General features: G+C 32.6%; 1 protein-coding gene across 1 annotated transcript; it reads left to right on the top strand.

The window, feature by feature from the left end:
• The first annotated feature begins 21,010 nt into the window (after nt 1-21,010).
• LOC130934299 (uncharacterized) lies at nt 21,011-22,012 on the top strand. The gene has a single exon (XM_057863885.1). The coding sequence runs from the start codon at nt 21,011-21,013 to the stop codon at nt 22,010-22,012; it is 1,002 nt and encodes a 333-aa protein (XP_057719868.1).
• Nucleotides 22,013-22,601: the final 589 nt, after the last annotated feature.

Genomic DNA, 22,601 nt, shown 5'->3' with positions numbered 1-22,601 from the left:
TAAAATTGCAGTGAATTAAAGGTGCAGAAGAATTAAATTGCTGAAACTTAAAGAGCAAGAAAGTAAAAGAGCTTAAACTTAAATTGCAAGAAAAGTAAATTGCATGAAAAGTAAAGGGGGTTGGGGTGCTGGAAATTAAAAAGAGCAGTAAAGCAAGCAATTGAAGAGATCTTGAGAACAAGTAACAGAAAAATTTAAAGTGCAAGAAAATTTAATTCAGATCACAGTAGCTCAAATGGAAAGTGTAGATGAACAAAAGTGCAGGAAAATAAATTGAGAGCAATAGGAACAAGAAGCAAAAATCACAGAGAAGGAAATTGCAGCAGAAAAGTAAATCAGCAATCTAAAATTTCAAAGAGGAATTAACACTTTCAATGGAATAACAAAAACAGAAAGAAAGCCAAAAGCTCAATGCTCTATCGATCAAAACAGAAAGGAAATTTGCAGAGGAATGAAACAGAAAAGAAAACCAGATTTGATTTTTTTTGAATTCTCAAGTTCAACAAGAAAAATTTAAAAGAGAGCTCTCTACTACTACTCCTAATTCTCCCTAGTGGAGCTAGCCTCCCTATGAAAATGAGAATGATGCCTTTATATAGGCTTTTTACAAAATAAAATAAAATTGAAATGAAAAACAAATTAAATAAAAATCCTAATTCTAGCTTGTTCTTGTGCCTTTTAGTGATGATAATGGGCTTAGCTTGCTTTGGATTTGAGGAGAAATGGGTTTGGTTGGCCTTCATTCAATTTGGTGAGGAATTGAATTTAAATAAAATTTTGGTTGAATTTTGGCCCATGAGTGTTTGCTCCCAGTAGAGTGCTCTGCTCTTGTGGGGAGTGGAGCATTGAGGCTTGTCTTTGGCCTCTTTGTTGTGTGCCAAGTTGGGTGCCTCAGGATAGCGCTCTGCTCTTGTGGGGAGCGGAGCATTGCTGCTTGTGGTGTGTCTTGTGCACGCACCAAGTCCTCCTGGCCGTGTCAAACTTGTGCAAGGAATGAAGAGAGTAGCGCTTTGCTCTCCTTGGGAGCGTAGCACTCCTTTTGCTTGGGTGAGGTTCCAGGTTCAAGCCTTGATGAAAGCATTTGGGGAGAGATTTTCCTTGAATTTTCATGAAGAGAGCACGACAATGCTCTCTTCAAGAGCGGAGCATTATGCTTTGGAGTGAGGCTCCAGCTTCGAACCTTGGTGGAAGCATTGGCTGATTTTTTTGCTTGTTTTTGGTCCTTAAAGATGCCTTCCACTTGTGCCTCAATTTCATGCCAAATATGAATTTCCATATTTCGTTGGAAAGCTCTGAATGTCAGCTTTCCAACGCAACTGGAAGCACATCAATCGGACATCTGTAGCTCGAGTTATAGCCCTTTGAAGGAGGCGTGGTCATGTTGTGAGCACCCAGATTTTAACTTAGCGGAAATTTTGCTTCCAAGCTCATTTTTTTCATCACGATAATGCTCTGCTCTTGGCAAGAGCGGAGCATTATGTGTGCTAGTTGCTTCCTTCTTTGATTTGGTCATGGGCCACGCTTTTAAAAGCGTGGCCTAAGGCTCCAAAATGTGCTCCAACTTCAAAGTGTGCCCCAAAGCTCTTTTTTTTCTCCTTTTTAGCTTATTTTGTGCTTCTTTGATTCTTTTTCTTCTTATTTCCTACAAGATTTATAAAATTAAAAGATTAAGGAAATATTCCAATTAAGCACAATAGAATGCAATATTTAAGCACTAATCATCAATTTATTGTATGAAAAAGCATAGAAAAACATGACATGGTGACATGTCATCACAACACCAAACTTAAACCTTGCTTGTCCCCAAGCAAGAAAAGAATCATGCAATAAAGATTGACAATCCAAGGTAAGAAGAATAGCAACTCAATGTTCATGGTAAGCTAGTTTTCTATGCATGCTACAATCACAAAAGAAATGTAAATGGTTGATGCTTCTATCTAGCTCATTTTATGAAATCTTTTTCTTATAATTCTTCCTTGAAACAAGCTTTTGATTTTTTTTATTAGCTTCTCCTTTTGGGTACTTTGCCCCATGAGTTAATAACAAAGCTACGACTTCTAAATGCTTTGTTTTCAAGTATTACCACTTGATACATAAGCACCACAAGCATTTAATTAGAGGACTTCATTAAGCTCATTTGTTTCTTTTCTTAACTCTCTAATCATTGATGCTCAGAGCCTTGAGTTTTGAGGGAGTGCTTTTGCACTTGAGCCTAGCCTTAACTTCTAAGTGTTTTGTTTTCAAGCATTTGGCTTGATACATAAACACCACAAGCACTTAACAAATAAATTGCCATTGGTACTCAGAGCCTTCAGCTTTCCCATTCTTTCCCTTTTTTCTTTTCTTGCCCTTTTTTGCATTTACTTTTTTTTTCAAGATTTTCATGATTTCAAAAGATTTCACAAAATGTTCTAGATGAAAACTTCAATTAAATAAAATCTAATGCAATTGAGCAACAATTAATCATACTAGCTTTCCAATACTTGTATGCACATGCTAAACTCTTCTTTAATTCCTTGTTTGTTTATGATCATGATGATTTACTGCTTTTGAACTCACAGAATTCAAGTTGGTAGTTATAATGTAACAACACCATGTTTCAATCAAAATTTAAGCTATGCTTAGTCATACCACACATGCATACAGAGAATATAAAGACAATCATACAATTTAAAGTGCTGGAAACAAAGGAGAGGAAAAGGAACTTTACAACCTTGTAGTCCATCTTCTCTATTGTTGTCATTTTCCTCTTATTCTTCCCTTTCCCTTGCCAAACTCAGAATGCTTGCTCATCCTCAAGCAACAATTAGAACAATGGATATGGGGCTAAGATAGATCATGAATGTCTTACACAATGAAATGTTAGTAGCACATGTGTTTTAAGCAAGCAAAATGAAAGATAACAATCAAGGCACCAGAGACAGAGACATTTTGATTGCAAACATAAGAAGGTGAGCACAATATATTGCATAAAAGATAAGTGGCACACCAAACTTAGTGTGACACTTTCACTTGAAATTAATGCAAGTATCTAGTAAGCATTGGAACCAAATTTTGTTGCATAGCAACACCAAACTTAGAATGCAACCATATGTCAATTTATTTGAACTAAAACTAAACAAAAGAAACTGTTATTTGTTAAATACAATCACCAAATGAAGAGTCTGTCATGAATAAGGATGTCTTGGTGATGTATTAACAAAAACAGTTAATAAGAAAACTAAATGAAAGCATTTAAAAACAGAAAAATGACTAAAGCAAGTAGAATGAGAAAGTGTCAAATTAAAAGAGAAAAATAAAACTGCAGAGGCATTATGATTATGCAGACAAGTAGTGTTACTTGAATCATTTGCATAGAAAATAAGTGGCACACCAAACTTAGAATCTTGGTGTGTCACTTTCATTTTTGATTTGATGCAATCATCCAAAAAGATTGAAAATAATTTGTTGCAAGGCAACACCAAACTTAGAATGTAATCTTATGCCAATTTATTGAAATTTAAACAAAGCATGGAGAAGAAATGTACCTACTGTCTACCTGTTCTTCACTTTCTTCCTCTTCTTCCAGTTTGTTAAGAGGAATGACCTCAAAGGGGGAGAAGATTCAGCTAGTATCCCTTGTCTTGGCCTCTTCTCAGCAAGCTTCCTTTTGCAAATGGCTTGATTGATCTTGCTTGCTGGATCAGGGACAGGATTGGTTCTTTTGTTAGTTGTCTTCACTTCTTTGAATTCAAGACTTGGTTGCTGTGTGATTATTGAAGTTTTGTCTTCATCAAGAGTTCCTTGCAATGGTGGTTCAATGAGCTTTTCCTTCATGTGCCTCTCTGTTTCTCTCGTAATCTCAAGTGGCTTTTGTAAATATGCAAGTTCAGGTTCAAATGCCTCCTCCACCTTATTTTTCATTGAAATTTTTCTTGACACAGAGGCTTCCTCATCTTGCCCTTCCACTTTCTTCGTTGCACTCAACAATTGAGCTAACTGCACTTCCATGTTTGTGAAGAAGTTTTCTAGTTTTTTCTCACGTTTCTTTATCTTCTCTTCAAATCCTTTGAGCATGGACTCAATCCTTGAGAGTCTTTGGCTCTTGGAAATTTATGTTGGTTGTGAGTCTTGGGATGGATTTTGTGTTGAGGCATAGTTAATTGATGAAGAATTTTCAAATGTAGAACTGGAAGGTGAGGTCAGACACTCTCTCATGTGACTTGACTGCTCAGAATTTGCAGTTTCTTGGTAATACTCCCAGCCACCATTAGAATAATGACTTGCATCATTTTGTGGTAGAGGAAAATATCCCATCTGATTTTCTTGCTTATCTTGTGGTTCTGAAGCATTTCTCCATGGATTGGAGTGCTTAGAATTTGTTGATTCTTGGTGATATTCCCAGCCACCATTAGAGATTGGTGATGGTGGGTGATATCCCATAAAATTTTGTTTGACCATAAGATGAGTTGAACTCCATTTATATTTTGTAAAATGCAACATCAAGGAAAATTGAAATTCATGTCTCAGATGAGATTTGCTTAGTGAGGCAAAAACACAAACACCTTGGTTTCAATTTAAAACAGAGAACAAAAACAAAGAAAATGCTTGATCTAGACTTCTCACCCACTTAATCATTGTTGATCTAATCAATCCCCGGCAACGGCACCAAAAACTTGATGGTGTTTTTGTGAAAAAATGAATTTCCAAACACATAGATCTAACCGGCAAGTATACCGGGTCGCATCAAGTAGTAATAACTCACTTAGAGTGAGGTCGATCCCACAGGGATTGATGGATCAAGCAACTTTAGTGGGTGATTAGTTTAGTCAAGCTAACATTGAATGAATTGTGTGAATTTGATCAACAGAAAGTAAAATTGCAGTGAATTAAAGGTGCAGAAGAATTAAATTGCTGAAACTTAAAGAGCAAGAAAGTAAAAGAGCTTAAACTTAAATTGCAAGAAAAGTAAATTGCATGAAAAGTAAAGGGGGTTGGGGTGCTGGAAATTAAAGAGAGCAGTAAAGCAAGCAATTGAAGAGATCTTGAGAACAAGTAACAGAAAATTTAAAGTGCAAGAAAATTTAATTCAGATCACAGTAGCTCAAATGGAAAGTGTAGATGAACAAAAGTGCAGGAAAATAAATCGAGAGCAATAGGAACAGGAAGCAAAAATCACAGAGAAGGAAATTGCAGCAGAAAAGTAAATCAGCAATCTAAAATTTCAAAGAGGAATTAACACTTTCAATAGAATAACAAAAACAGAAAGAAATCCAAAAGCTCAATGCTCTCTCGATCAAAACAAAAAGGAAATTTGCAGAGGAATGAAACAGAAAAGAAAACCAGATTTGATTTTTTTTGAATTCTCAAGTTCAACAAGAAAAATTTAAAAGAGAGCTCTCTACTACTACTCCTAATGCTCCCTAGTGGAGCTAGCCTCCCTATGAAAATGAGAATGATACCTTTATATAGGCTTTTTACAAAATAAAATGAAATTGAAATGAAAAACAAATTAAATGAAAATCCTAATTCTAGCTTGTTCTTGTGCCTTTTAGTGATGATAATGGGCTTAGCTTGCTTTGGATTTGAGGAGAAATGGGTTTGGTTGGCCTTGATTCAATTCGGTGAGGAATTCAATTTAAATAGAATTTTGGTTGAATTTTGGCCCATGAGTGTTTGCTCCCAGTAGAGTCCTCTGCTCTTGTGGGGAGCGGAGCATTGAGGCTTGTCTTTGGCCTCTTTGTTGCGTGCCAAGTTGGGTGCCTCAGGATAGCGCTTTGCTCTTGTGGGTAACGGAGCATTGCTGCTTGTGGTGTGTCTTGTGTGCGCACCAAGTCCTCCTGGCCGTGTCAAACTTGTGCAAGGAATGAAGAGAGTAGCGCTCTACTCTCCTTGGGAGCGTAGCACTCCTTTTGCTTGGGTGAGGTTCCAGGTTCAAGCCTTGGTGAAAGCATTTGGGGAGAGATTTTCCTTGAATTTTCATGAAAAGATCATGACAATGCTCTCTCCAAGAGCAGAGCATTATGCTTTGGAGTGAGGCTCCAGCTTCGAACCTTGGTGGAAGCATTGGCTGATTTTTTTGCTTGTTTTTTGTCTTTAAAGATGCCTTCCACTTGTGCCTTAATTTCATGCCAAATATGGATTGCCATATATCGTTGGAAAGCTTTGAATGTCAGCTTTCCAACGCAACTGGAAGCACATCAATTGGACATCTGTAGCTCGAGTTATGGCCCTTTGAAGAAGGCATGGTCATGTTGTGAGCGCCCAGATTTTAACTTAGCGAAAATTTTGCTTCCAAGCTCATTTTTTTCATCACGATAATGCTCTGCTCTTGGCAAGAGCGGAGCATTGTGTGTGCTAGTTGTTTCCTTCTTTGATTTGGTCATGGGCCACGCTTTTAAAAGCGTGGCCTAAGGCTCCAAAGTGTGCTCCAACTTTAAAATGTGCCCCAAAGCTCTTTTTTTTCTCCTTTTTAGCTTATTTTGTGCTTCTTTGCTTTTTTTCCTTCTTATTTCCTACAAGATTTATAAAATTTAAAGATCAAGGAAAAATTCCAATTAAGCACAAAAGAATGCAATATTTAAGCACTAGTCATCAATTTATTGTATGAAAAAGCATAGAAAAACATGACATGGTGACATGTCATCAATGTGTGAGGGGGAGAGAGAGGTGGAGTAGGTGGGAATCCTGTGGGATCCACAGATCCTGAGGGGTCAAGGATTTGTCATCCCTGCTCCAATTAGGCGTGTAAACACCCTTAGTGTGCAATCCTGGCGTTTAACGCCAGACTACTGCTTGTTTTTAGCGTTAAATGCCAGCTTATTCCTTTCCTAGCGTTAAACGCCAAGCTGCAACCTGTTTTTGGCATTTAACGCCAGCTTGTTGCTTCTTTCTGGCGTTTAACGCCAATCTGGTGCTTCTTTCTGGCGTTTAACTGCCAGAATAGTGTCAGACTGGACGTTAAACGCCCTTTCTGCTACCCTTACTAGTGTTTAAACGCCAGTAAGTTTCTCCTCCAGGGTGTGCTATTTTTAATGCTATTTTTTATTTTTCTTTAATTTTTGCAGTTGTTTTTGTGACTCGACATTATCATCAACCTAAAAAAAGAAAATAACATAGATAAATAAAATTGGGTTGCCTCTCAATAAGTGCTTCTTTAATGTCAATAGCTTGACAGTGAGCTCTCATGGAGCTTCATAGATGTTCAGAGCATTGTTGGGACCTCCCAACACCAAACTTAGAGTTTGAATGTGGGGGTTCAACATCAAACTTAGAGTTTGGTTGTGGCCTTCCAACACCAAACTTAGAGTTTGACTGTGGGGGCTTTGTTTGACTCCTCATTGGGATAAGCTTTGCTTGCTTCCTCTCCATGGTTACAGAGGGAGATCCTTGAGTTTTAAACATAAGGTAGTCCTCATTCAATTGAAGGATCAACTCTCCTCTGTCCACATCAATCACAGCTTTTGCTGTGGCTAAGAATGGTCTTTCAAGGATGATGGATTCATTCTCATCCTTCCCAGTGTCTAGGATTATGAAATCAGCAGGGATGTAAAGGCCTTTGACCTTTACTAGCACGTCCTCTACCTGTCTATAAGACTTTTTCATGGATTTGTCTGCCATCTCTAATGAGAATTTGGCAGCCTATACCTCAAAGATTTCCAGTTTCTCCATTACAGAGAGTGGCATTAAGTTTATGCCTGACCCCAAGTCACACAGAGCCTTCTCAAAGGTCATGGTGCCTACGGTACAGGGAATTAAGAATTTACCAGGATCCTGTTTCTTTTGAGGTAATGTCTGCCTAACCAAGTCATTCAGTTCATTGGTGAGCAAGGGGGTTCATCCACCCAAGTCTCATTACCAAATAATTTGGCATTCAGCTTCATGATTGCTCCAATGTACTTAGCAACTTGCTCTTCAGTAATATCTTCATCCTCTTCAGAGGAGGAATAGTCATCAGAGCTCATGAATGGCAGAAGTAGGTTCAATTGAATCTCTATGGTCTCTAGGTGAGTCTCAGATTTCGTAGGTTCCTCAAATGGGAACTCCTTTTTGTCCAGAGGACGTCCCATGAGGTCTTCCTCACTGGGACTCACGTCTTCCTCTTCCTCTCTAGGTTTGGCCACGCCAAGTAAGGTTATGGCCTTGCACTCTCTTTTTGAATTCTCTTCTGTATTGCTTGGGAGAGTATTAGGAGGAGTTTCAGTGACTCTTTTACTCAGCTGACCCACTTGTGCCTCCAAATTTCTAATGGAGGACCTTGTTTCATTCATAAAATTTAGAGTGGCCATAGATAGATCAGAAACTATGTTTGCTAAGCTAGAGGGGCTCTGCTCAGAATTCTATGTCTGTTGCTGAGAGGATGATGGAAAAGGCTTGCTATTGCTAAACCTGTTTCTTCCACCATTATTAAAGCCTTGTTGAGGCTTTTGTTGATCCTTCCATGAGAAATTTGGATGATTTCTCCATGAGGAATTATAGGTGTTTCTATAGGCTTCACCCATGTAATTCACCTCTGCCATTGCAGGGTTCTCAGAATCATAAGCTTCTTCTTCAGAAGATGCTTCTTTAGTACTGTTGGATGTATTTTGCAAACCATTCAGACTCTGAGAAATCATATTGACTTGCTGAGTCAACATTTTGTTCTGAGCCAATATGGCATTCAGAGCATCAATTTCAAGAACTCCTTTCCTCTGAGGCGTCCCATTACTCACAGGATTTCTTTCAGAGGTGTACATGAATTGGTTATTTGTAACCATTTCAATGAGTTCCTGAGCTTCTGCAGGTATTTTCTTCAGGTGAATAGATCCACCTGCAAAATGGTCCAATGACATCTTAGACAATTCAGACAGACCATCATAGAATATATCCAGGATTATCCATTCTGAAAGCATATCAGAAGGACACTTTTTTGGTCAATTGCTTGTATCTTTCCCAAGCTTCATAGAGGGATTCACCTTCTTTCTGCATGAAGGTTTGAACATCTATTCTAAACTTGCTCAGTTTTTGAGGAGGAAAGAACTTGGCTAAGAAAGCCGTGACCATCTTATCCCAAGAGTTCAAGCTATCTCTAGGTTGAGAGTCCAACCATATTCTAGCTCTGTCTCTTACAGCAAAAGGAAAAAGCATAAGCTTATAGACCTCGAAATCAACTCCATTGGTCTTAACAGTATCACAGATCTACAAGAATTCAGTTAAGAACTGAAAAGATCTTCTGATGGAAGTCCATGAAACTTGCAATTCTGTTGCATCAGAGAAACTAATTGAGGTTTTAGCTCAAAATTGTTTACTCCAATGGTAGGGATTGAGATGCTTCTTCCATGGAAGTTGAAATTTGGTGCAGTAAAGTCACTAAGCATCTTCCTTGCACCTCCACCATTGTTATTGGGTTCGGCCATCTCTACTTCTTTTTCAAAAATTTCAGTAAAGTCCTCTTCAGAGTGTTGTGTTTTAGCTTCTCTTAGCTTCCTCTTCAGAGTCCTTTCAGGTTCCGGATCAGCTTCAACAAGAATGTTCTTATCCTTGCTCCTGCTCATGTGAAAAAGAAGAGAACAGAAAAGAAGAGAAATCCTCTATGTCACAGTATAGAGATTCCTTTATGTGAGTAGAAGAAGATAAGAATAGGAGAAGGAAAAGAGAAGAATTCGAACATAGAGAGGAAGAGAATGTTCGAATTTTAAGATAAAGAGAAGTGTTAGTAAATAAATAAATAAATAAATAGAAGGAGAGAGGGGGGATTTTTCGAAAATAATTAAAAGGAAAAGGAAAATATTTTTGTTTTTATTTTAAAATTTTGTTAGAGTTTGAAAATTAAGAGAAGAGGTAAAATAAAATTAAAATTTGAAACAATTAGTTAATTAAAAGAATTTTGAAGAAGAAGAAGGTGATTTTTGAAAATTAGAGAGAGAAAAGTAGTTAGGTGGTTTTGAAAAAGATAAGAATTTTAAAATCAAACAAAAAGTCAATTAGTTAATTGAAAAAGATTTGAAAATCAATTTTTAAAAAGATAAGAAGTTAGAAAAGATTTTTTTAAATCAAATTTTTGAAAAAGATATGATTTGAAAAAGATATGATTAAAAAGATATTATTGAAAAGATATGATTAAAATTTATTTTGAAAAAGATTTGAAAAAGAAATTTAGAAAGATTTAATTTTGAAAATTAAAATTAATGACTTGACTAACAAGAAACTAAAAGATATGATTCTAAAATTTAAAGTTTGAATCTTTCTTAACAAGAAAGTAACAAACTTGAAATTTTTGAATCAAAACATTAATTGTTAGTAATAATTTCAAAAATTATGAAATAAAGATAAGAAAAAGATTTTGAAAATCAATTTTTAAAAATTTTTCGAAAAACATGAAATAAAAATGAAAAAGATTTGATTTTGAAAAAGATTTTGAAAAGATAGATTTTTGAAATTGAAATCTTGACTTGACTAACAAGAAACAACTTATTTTAAAAATTTTGATTAAGTCAACTCAAAGATTTTGAAATTTATGAGTAAAATAAGGAAAAGATATTTTTTATTTTTAAATTTTATGAGGAAAAAGAAAAACACAAAGATGACTCAAAACATGAAAATTTTAGATCAAAACCAATGATGCATACAAGAACACTTTGAATGTCAAGATGAACACCAAGAACACTTTGAAGATCATGATGAACACCAAGAACACTTTGAAGATCATGATGAACATCAAAAACTTATTTTTGAAAAATTTTCAAGAAAAGAAAAACATGCAAGACACCAAACTTAGAAATTTTTAATGGTTAGATGCTAACAAAACAATAATGCATATGAAAAATAAGAAAAGACACAAAAAGAAAATTTAAAGATCAAATAAGGAGACTTATCAAGAACAACTTCAAGATCAAGAAGAACACCATGTATGAATTTTTCAAAAATTTTAGGAAAATAAAAGCATGCAATTGACACCAAACTTAAAATTTGACACTAGACTCAAACAAGAAACACAAAATATTTTTGTTTTTATGATTTTATTAAATTTTTTTGGATTTTTTTTCGAAAATTAATTTTGGAAAAATGAAAAAGAAGAAAAATTTTGAAATATTTTTGAAAACTTTTTGAAAATAAAATAAAGGTTGAAACAAGAAGAAAATAACCTAATCTGAGCAACAAGATGAACCGTCAGTTGTCCAAACTCGAACAATCCCCGGCAATGGCGCCAAAAACTTGGTGCACGAAATTGTGATCTTAATGGCGCCAACAACTTGGTCCGCACAATTGTAATCTCAACTCTTTTTCACAACTTCGCACAACTAACCAGCAAGTGCACTGGGTCGTCCAAGTAATAAACCTTACGTGAGTAAGGATCGATCCCACGGAGATTGTCGGCTTGAAGCAAGCTATGATCATCTTGTAAATCTTAGTCAGGCGGATTCAAATGGTTATAGAGTTTTGATAATTAAAAGATAAATAAAACATAAAATAAAGATAGAGATACTTATGCAATTCATTGGTGGGAATTTCAGATAAGCGTATGGAGATGCGTTGTTCCTTCTGAATCTCTGCTTTCCTATTGCCTTCATTCAATCCTTCATACTCCTTTCTATGGCAAGCTGTATATTGAGTGTGACCGTTGTCAATAGCTACTTCCCATCCTCTCAGTGAAAATGATCCTCTACGGTTTCTATAGGGCTAATCAACTATCGGATTTCTCGTGTCGGATGAAAAATACCATGCATAGATATCGTATTGCTAATCAGCTGTTGGTTCTCGATCGTGTAGGAATAGGATTTACTATCCTTTTGTGTCTGTCACTACACCCTGCAGTTGCGAGTTTGAAGCTCGTCACAGTCATCCCTTCCCAGATCCTACTCGGAATACCATAAACACGGTTTAGACTTTCTGGATCTCAGGAATGCTGCCAAATATTTCTAGCCTATACCACGAAGATTCTAATCTCAGATTCAGATGTCCCATTGTCAGAGTGGAGTCGATGTGAATCGTTGATTAGAAACCCAAGAGATATACATTCAAGCTTGTTTTCATGTATAACGGAAATGGTTGTCAATCACGCGTTCATAAGTGAGAATGGTAATGAGTGTCACATAATCATCACATTCATCATGTTCTTGTGTGTGAATGAATATCTTAGAATAAGAATAAGCATGAATTGAATAGAAAAACAATAGTACTTTGCATTAATACTCGAAGAACAGCAGAGCTCCACACCTTAATCTATGGTGTGTAGAAACTCCACCGTTGAAAATACATAAGTGATCATGGTGTTCATTGGCTTCGGCCCCAGAGGGGGAACCAGAATAATCAAGACTGGTCTAAGGACTAAACGTCCAAAGATGAAAATACCATAGTAAAAAGTTCTACTTATACTAAACTAGTTACTAGGGTTTACAGAAATAAGTAAATGATGCAGAAATCTACTTTCGGGCCCACTTGGTGTGTGATTGGGCTAAGCATTGAAGCTTTCACGTGTAGAGGCCTTCTTTGGAGTTAAACGCCAATTTGTAACTTGTTTCTGGCGTTTGACTTTAGCTTGCAACTTGTTTATGGCGTTTAACGCCAGAATAGGGCAGAAAGCTGGTGTTGAACGCCAGTTTGCGTCATCTAAACTCGAGCAAAGTATGAACTATTATATATTGCTGGAAAGCCCTAGATGTATACTTTCCAACGCAATTGATAGCGCGTCATTTGAGTTTCTGTAGCTCCAAAAAATTCATTTCGAGTGCAGGGAGGTCAGAATCCAACAACATCTGTAGTCCTTCTTCAGCCTCTAAATCAGATTTTTGCTCAGGTCCCTCAATTTCAGCCAGAAAATACCTAAAATCATAGAAAATCACACAAACTCATAGTAAAGTCCAGAAATGTGAATTTTTCTTAAAAACTAATAAAAATATACTAAAAAGTAGCTAGATCCTACTAAAAATTATCTAAAAACAATGCCAAAAAGTGTATAAATTATCCGCTCATCACACGCACATTTCAATGTGTGCTTTTCCTTTGTTTTCTTCATATTTTCTCCCTTTGTACATGCTTCCTTCCACTTTTGCCTTGCCAAACTTACCTCTAGGATCTAAAATTACTCAACAAACATGACATGACATTGAATGGCATAAAAGTGAAATTAAAATCACTAATTTAAGCTCAAAATAGCATGTTTTCACAATTAGGCACAATTTAGAGCGAAAACACAAAAGCATGCTATTTACATGAATAAATGGGGGTTTATGTGATGAAATCCACTCAAATCAATCCAAAATATATCGTCAAATATGGATTTATCAGGCACTCTCCTTTGTATTATTTTCACCCACATCTTTCTCTGTTTGCAAAGTGGAAAGGCACACTGTTTCGATGTGGAAATACATTCTCTTTCCTAATTCCTCCAGGAGAAGGTGGAAAGGCACACTTCTTCGATGTGAAAAGGTACTCTCTTTCGTTTGTGTTCTTCTTGGGGATGTGCAACCTAGAGACAATGTCCGGGTTAGCTACCAGATGTATGTGTCAGGTTCTGGTAGTTTAACCGACACATGAGCTCACGGCCAGTAGGACATGCATGCATCATACTATATTTGTTTGCTATTGTTTGGGTGTGCTTAAGTATTTTGGTTGCCTATTAAATGAATTCTGTCTAACAGTTAATTGTGATACTTGTTGTAACTATTTTCAAATTATATTTGTCTTGTATTGTTTGTGCTTGTGATTGGTTCTGTCTTGAGACTGAGTATTGGTGAATAACTTGATGCTTTTGATGATAGTGTGGTTGATTTTATTTGAGCCGGAGATCGCAATTGCTTATATGTTGGGCAAGAGGCCGTGGTTTGCTTATTGGTTAGGCTGGAGGCATAAATTGATTATCTGTTGGACTAGAGGGTGTAATTCAATTTTATTGGGTCGGAAGCCGTGGTCGGTTTTATGTGGGCCAGAGGACAAGGTCAGTTTTATTTGGGTCGGAGACCGTGGTTGATAAGTTAGGTATGTATTGATTATCTTATGGGATATTATGTGAGCTTTGAAATTTTTGAAATCAAATAGTGAATTTGAATTTTAGATAATCATTTGTTGTGATCTTTGAGAAAGACTCATAAAACGAACGATGATTATTGCTTTTGAAATTCATTCTTCTTTTTATACGTATTCTCTTATGACAATTCTTAAATCCTCTGTTGAGAACCTGTGAGGACGATGTATTCACCCCTTACAGACTTCTCTTTTCAAGACAGACGAGGAAGCTGTGTGAAGTTTTTGCTCAGTTCTTAGCTGTGATGTTTTGTTTAGATATATTAGTTATAGTTTTTCCTTCATCTTTGTCATTATGATTTGTAAGAGAGATAGGAGTTGCAATGATATGTATGTATATAATATTTGTAAGTAATTGCTTGTGTAAGAAGTTTTGCATTTATGTATATGCATGTTTGTCAAGTAAAAAAGAACGTTCGGTTTTTAAAGAAAACAGCGATACGATTTTGAGTTAAAGACTCCTATTTTATTATTAAGTATATAGAAGTCGTTGTAATATTATAGCTAGTTATCAAAGTAGCGCAGGCGGAAGCGTGATATTCTAGTAATAAAGATGTTACAATATTCTTTAGCCAATTTTCGACCAATAATAAATAACAGGATCTAATTAATTATTAAATTTATTTAGATACATTTAATTAATTAATACTCTTGGTTAAGAAAAAAGAATCATCATAAACTCATTCAAAATACTATAATTTTGCCATAAATCATTCCTCTCTTCTTCTTCTTGTTGAATTTTGTCATTTTTAAATTTCGCACAACTTTTAGATGTGCTTGATAATAATTTTTGTGTGCATAGAAAATTTTGGATATTGAATACTACTTTTGGACATGTTAAGAAGAAATCGTGTCTACATGAATTATTTTAGATATGCTTTGTTCGGAAAGATACATAATTTTCTCATACCTTTGAATTATGCAATCTAATTATTATATTTGGATGTCTGATCATCTTCATAATGCATGGATATCTCTCTATTAACCAGTTACACAATTCAAGGTAGAGAGCTTATAACATTAGGGCAGAAAAAATAAAGGTTTAATTATTTTGTTGGCCTTATAGTTTTGTGAAATTTTTAATTATGTCTCTATATTTTTTTAATTGAGTCTTTGAACTAATTTTTTCTTTTAATTAAGTTTCTATACTTTTATTTTCTTTTAATTGGGTCTCTGCACTAATTTTTTTTTAATTGGGTCTTTATATAATTAAGTTAATTACTGCTAAGAGAGACTTAATTGAAAAAAAATTGGTACAGAGACCTAATTAAAAAAAATATAGAAACCTGGCACTGGATTCGATGGTCCCAGAACGTTTGGACCATTAAATGGTCCCATAACAAAACATATTTTTTAAATTTTTTAACAACGGCTAAATAGTTCTTTTCTAATTTTAATTATAATTTAACCCCATATATTTTATTTAATTATAAAAACTAATTTTTATTTTATAAATTATTATTTTATCATTTATCTATTATGTTTATTAACAATCAAAATAAAAAACAATAACGAATTAGATATTTTATTGATCATAATAAATTTTTTGGCCATTCCAATCGATTAAAAGTTTATATTTGATCGGTGACGTTCGTCCAGGACTGTGAAATCGTGTTTATTTGAAAATCAATCGATTGAATTTCAGATTTCTCATAACTCAATCGATTGGATTACAGGTTACCACAAAACAATCGATTGAAAATTGCAAGGCAATATGATTTTTGCAAAAATCAATCGATTGGTCATATTATCCAATCGGTTGAACGATGACTAAAATGTTGGTTTTTTAAAATTCAATCGATTTCTTACACTACCTAATTAATTGAATGCTCCAAAGCAACTTGAGGTCTCACAATTCAATCGATTGGTTATGTTACCCAATCGATTGAAGTCATCAAAGCAATATAAATTTGCTCAATTCAATCGATTGAATTGTGTACTATGCCGTTTTCAATTTTCTTATCATTTTTATAAATTATTATCTTATTATTCATCTATCTTAACTTTAAAATTCTATCTTCAATTTTTAAGACTTTATTTTGATTTAGATACTCTAATATTATCTTTTTTTTTTAATATTAACATTATAAATTGGTGAATAATCTATCACCAATTATTCAATCCCACCATTGGAATCGTGTATCAATCTCTTTATGTATCATGAGAGAGTGGTGCAGGCTTATGACTCCTAAATTGGTGAATAATGTCTCTTGACTTACCCTTTTTTGAAATCATGTATTGGCTGGTAATGAATGTTCTTATTTTTGATAGGGAATTTCTTGCTTGAAATGTTCCTCCTTTTTGAGAAATTCATATCAAACACCCCCAACTGGAAATACCGGTGGTGTCGGGGTTATCGGCGGTGCAGGAGATATTAAATATTCTCATGTTTTAATTGCTTTTTACGTCTGCTCAAATGTTTTGTATTGAAATTCAATTATCCTTCTGTGCTCTTCATCGTGTAGAATGGCGAATTACCGAGTGATGCTGGTGTCATTCCCGGAGCTGTGAAACAGATGTTCGATATATTGGAAGCTCAGAATGCAGAGCACAATATGAAAGTAACGTTATTAAAGCTTTACAATGAGGAAATAACGGATCGTGTGCCTCCTAAGAAAACTGTAAAATCTAAAGATGATAAGTCTAAAAGTCTTATCGCTCTAATGGAGGATTATAAAGGGACTTCCATTGTTAATCTAGGAAGAATTGATTAAAATTTTTTAATATATATACTTCATATATATCTTAACAATATATGAACATATTATTAAAATGCTTTGATATATATTGCATGGTGTTTTTTTTTTTCTAGTCAAGATTCAATAGAGAGGTCAAAACTTGAACAAATGAAAAGAACAAAATAGAATGCAAACAAATAAAAAGATATGAAATTTTTTTACATAAATTAATTATATAAAATAACATATAATTCACAAGACATAAAATTTGTATGGCATTGTTGTTGAAATAATAAACGAAAATGACATTACTTCATCATAAAAAATGAGTTTTTAAAACTAAAATATCTCTAAAGTGCATAGAAATAGAGAAAAATTGTAAAAGCTTTCAATTGATTGGGTAACACAACCAATTGATTGAATTGGGCAAATTCATATTGCTTTGAAACTTTCAATCGATTGGGTAACACAACCAATCGATTGAATTGGGCAATCCATATTGTTTTGATGACTTCAATCGATTGGGTAACACAACCAATCGATTGAATTGTGAGACCTCAGATTGTTTTGAAGAATTCAATCGATTGGGTAGTATAAGCAATCGATTGAATTTTAAAAAACCTACATTTTAGTCATCGTTCAATCGATTGGGTAATATGACCAATCGATTGATTTTCAAAGAAACACAATTTCACAGCCCTGGACGAACGTCACGGATCAAATATAAATTTTTAATCGATTGAAATGGTCAAAAAATTTATTACGATCAATAGAATTTCGTTATTGTTTTTTATTTTGATTGTTAATAAACATAATAGATGAATGATAAAATAATAATTTATAAAATAAAAAATAGTTTTTATAATTAAATAAAATATATGAAGTTAATTTGTAATTAAAATTAGAAAATAACTATTTAGCTGTTGTTAAAAAAATTTAAAAAATATATTTTATTATGAGACCCTAAACATTTTGGAACCATCGAATCAAATACCTAAAAACCTAATTAAAAATTATACAAATTATAAAAACCAATAGAATAATTAAACTAAAAATAAAATAAGAATTTGGTATAACAAGCTTCATCATTATTCAACAAAGCAGAGCGGCTTAATCATTAGAGAACATGTAATATGGTCAATACAAAGCAAAGCAAAGCAATGGTTTATAAAAAAAAAATCAACTTGTGCATGAAAGATTAAAAAACGGAGAAAATGTACACATGAAAAAGTGTATATATGAAATAGTTCTGGAAGATGGTGAATGAAAAGCAAAATAATGGTAGGATGGTGAATGAAGTTGAAATGAAAAAAAAAAAAAAAGTAGCAATTAAACGGTGTTTAAATTTTTTAAATCCCAAAAGCAAGTTACCTGAAAAAAATTGAGTAATCTTAAGAGAATCAATTTTTTTTGTAAATATTAATAATTTTTTTAAATTATTTTATTTATATTAAATTTTAGATTTTAAATTTTAGATTTTAAAATTTTAAATTTGAATTTCTAATACTAACTTCTAATTAAGTAAGTTTTTAACCATTTCAATTTTTAAATTTAAATTTTTTTACTTGCCACATTTATAAATTTTTATTATTATCTTTTTAAATTGTTTCTCCACAGTAGAAATACTTTCATCTTTTTTTCTTTTTTTAAGTATTTTTTCTAAATTTACGTAATTTATAAGGTTATTAATTTTTAGATTGTATTTAATTTTATTTATTTTTATCGATAAATAATAGGATTGATACTATTTATGACGAAACTAATAAAAATTATTTTTAAATTAACAAATTTCTATATTCTTAATGAATAACAAACGTTTAATTAAAAAAGTTTATTTAAAAATTTTAAATTTGCACTAACTAATTAAAAAATTCTATTTAAAATTTGAAATTTAAAACTCTAATACTAATTCCTAATTAAGTGGCTTCTTAACCGTTTTGATTTTTAAATTTAAATTTTTTTATTTGTCACATTTATAATTTTTTTCTATTTACTTCGTTTACATTGTTATTTTTTAGATTATAACAATAGAGGTACTTTTTTTTTCTCTTTTTACTTATAAGTTGTTCATTTTCAATCTCTTTAACTATAAGTTAAATTTATTGATCTTAGATTAAACTTATATTTATTTGAAAAAATATACTTTTGTAAAAAAATATATATTATTTTCTGTAAAATATGTTTACGTAACTAAATAAATGAGAATAAAAAAAATTAAAGCAGCCATTGAAAATAAAATCTGTGCAATTTTACATAGACATAAGAAGACACTAATTTCATATTCTATTTGGTAAGTTAGACATGAGAAAAAATTGTAAAAAAATTAGTGTCTCAAGTTAAAAATTAGTATTTCAGCATTTTAGAGAGACACAAAATACATATTTTTAATGGGTGTTTGTGTATGACTATGTCTTTTATCATTTTTTGTCTCAGTCAACAAACACCATACATGTACTACGCTATCATATGTGTACTACTTTATTTTTTTAATAATATAAAAAATTTGATAATAAAAATATATTATGTATAATGTATATATATTTTTAATTGGTTAAAAAATTTATTTATTTGATATTTTTAGGTATATATTGAAAGATGTAAGAAGTCCAAAGAGAAGTAAGATTATATTGAAGAGAAAATTGATATTAAAAAACAAAGAAAATACAAAGCAAAGCACAATTCAAGGTAAATTTCATATAAAAAAATAAATTAATTATTTCATCATTTTTGTTTTTAGGTTAGAATAATATATTTTTTTATTTGGTATTTTTAAGTATGTCAATTCTATATATTTAGTTTTTATTTGGTATACAAAATAACTAACATGTCATGAGTATTTTGACCGAATGAAAACCCATAAAATACAATATTTTCTATATATTATTTAGCTATTGACAAGTAATAAATTATTAATTTACATTGTCTTCGTAATATGTTACTAAATTTGTTTATGAAAAAATTACAGGAAATTCGAGTGATAGTTCTAATAGTGTACATTTTCAATCGGTGTTGTCGAACATTACAAATAGCATTAATATAGATTTATTTTTGGATGATTTTTTTTGAAACTTACTTATGGGAATGTACATGCACTTTATGTATTTTGATTTTCCTATTATTTATTCAATTATAAACTTTAACAAAAATATGTTCAAAACTAATATCTCGAGTTATCTTATTAGGTAATAACCCAACACCACATTGATCAAGGTCTCCAACTACTAATCTACACTCTGTAGATGAAAAAAAACGATGTTCCAATATTAGTGATATTAGTAATTCGGGTATCACACATGAAGCATATGATAGTTCATGTCATCAGACAAGTCAACAACAACTTCAACAAACATCAAATAATATCTACCAGTTACTATGTTAATATGTTTTTATTACTTAAAGACCAAACATTTAACTTTTTAATTGGTCTATTAAAAACAATCATTGGTATATGCTAAATAATTATTATAGATTCATTGGAGTACACAAATGGAATTAGATTGCAAAGGGATGTAAGACTGAATAGGAAGACTATGCTACTTCAAAAGAGACATGGTAAGATAAGCATGATAGATTGTAATTATCACAAAGCTAAAATTTTACTTCTTTTATCTTTAATACTAGCTTCATAATATATATTCATAATTCAGCTGATTCAAACATTTAACATATATTCATTTTTTTATAATATAAAGTACTTGATGTATTATCTCTAATGATTACAGGAGCAAGTACATTTAATTCAAATTTAGATACTAAAGAATTAGAAGAAGTGTGCATATCTGAAAAAAAAGATACCTAATACAAAGAGAAACATTTTTGAAGGAATTGACTACAAATCTTTCAAAAAATTTTCAAGAAGTTGAGGATATTACTGAAAATACGACTATTTTAGATGATTCTATGCAAATTTAATACCCAGCCATATTCGATGTTGCTGAGAATACAAGTAATTTAAGAAGTAGCAATATCAGCACTTTATTATTTACTATTGTTATGCTTTTTATAAACAAAAATTATCGTTTAATGTTCAAGTTTTAAAATTTAAACTAAGATATGGTTATATATTATAATTTTTGTATTTGAACATTGATTGATTGTAAAACTTAAATCTTGAGGTTGGCACAACAAAATTGTATTATATGATCTCATCTTTTTAATCCATAAATTGCATTCTTCGGTAATCTTTTATGAATATTAATTTTATACTTAACATGGTGAAAAAAAGGTATATTTTTATATAAAGTATTTGTTGCAGATATAACTAAAACAATTTATTATCTTGGTGATTATTAGATGTGATAGATATTGGTGACCTAGAATTTTTTGTCGGCATTGCGACGCCATGATGTGGTATGAGGAGAGATCAGAGAAGTCCAAAACAGGATCCAATTTTGAGTTCTCAATATGTTGTATGCGAGGGAAGGTACAACTGCCGTTTTAAAGCACTTGATCGGACGCTCAAGAATCTTATGTCAGTTACCGATCAACATAAGACACATCATCCATTTGGTGGTAAGATTGTTGTTCTAGGAGGTGATTTCAGACAGATACTTCCGGTGATTTCGAAAGGAAGTAGACACGATATATTAGCATCCGCTATTAACTCATCCCATCTGTGGTCATTTTGTAAGGTTTTGAAACTGCATACGAATATGAGGCTTCTAATGTCTTCTTCGAATCAAGATGAAGGTGAAATGAAGATATTTGCTAATTGGATACTTGATGTTGGAAATGGAAATATTGGCTCTGTTGTTGGTGATGAATCAGAAGTTGAAATTCCAGATGATCTATTGATTACAACTACTGATGATCCTCTCTCTCATTTGGTAGACTTTGCATATCTAAATTTGTTGCAAAACATGTCAGATTACAGGTATTTTCAGAGTAAAGCAATTCTTGCACCCACACTTAAGAGTGTCGAGAAGGTAAACAATTTTGTCTTGACAATCTTTCCAGGGATGAAAAAGGAGTATTTGAGCTCTGACACAACATGTCAAGCTGATGAAAATGAAGATGTAAAACAAGAGTGGTTCACACCAGAGTTTCTAAATGACATCAAATGTTCGGGACCACTCAATCACAAGTTGACTTTGAAGTCAGGAGTCGCTATAATGCTAATGCGAAACATAGACCAGACTTCAGGTTTATGCAACGGGACAAGATTAATAGTTAACAAACTTGGCAGCAACGTAATTGGAGCGATGGTAGTGACTGGTAGAAATATTGGAGATAAAGTGTACATTCCAAGAATGAACTTGATCCCTTCAGATTCAGGATTGCTATTTAAGTTCCAACGGAGACAATTTTCATTAACAGTATGCTTTGCAATGACCATTAACATGAGTCAGGGTTAATCATTATCACATGTATGGCTTTATTTGCCAAAATCAGTGTTCACCCATAGACAACTTTATGTTGCTTTGTCAAGAGTTAAGAGTCGCAGTAGCCTCAGGATTTTAATTCTAAACGAAGACGGCAATCCAAAGTCATCAACAACAAATGTCGTGTTCAAAGAGGTTTTTAATAATATTTAGATAAGAATAATATTATTTTCATTTAAATAGCATGTTATGATTTACACTTTTGTACAAATCTTTACTATAGATATAACTAATTTATCTATAACTCTTTTTTCAAATTTGAAATGAAATGTGTAACAAGGAGCACAACATCCAATGATTTTCTAATGAAGTTAGTAAGATACTAGGTTGTCGATAAATTTTTATTAGCTTTTTGATATAAAATTTAGGGTAAAATTAACATGCTATTATTACAGTTATATATGTTCTTATTTTTTTATCTCCCTCCTTATGGTTCAAGAATATTATAAACTTCGAACTCTTCTATTCATATTTTACTTTGAATAAAGATAAAACAACATATTTAACACGTTTATTATATAACGATGATGATAGTGTTATACTAAATTTAAAAAATATATGA

The sequence above is a fragment of the Arachis stenosperma genome, chromosome 6, assembly GCF_014773155.1.
Source record: "Arachis stenosperma cultivar V10309 chromosome 6, arast.V10309.gnm1.PFL2, whole genome shotgun sequence".
Taxonomy (NCBI): Eukaryota; Viridiplantae; Streptophyta; class Magnoliopsida; order Fabales; family Fabaceae; genus Arachis; species Arachis stenosperma.
Note: the sequence above shows the minus strand (reverse complement) of the source record. Positions and strands in the feature narration are given on the sequence as shown.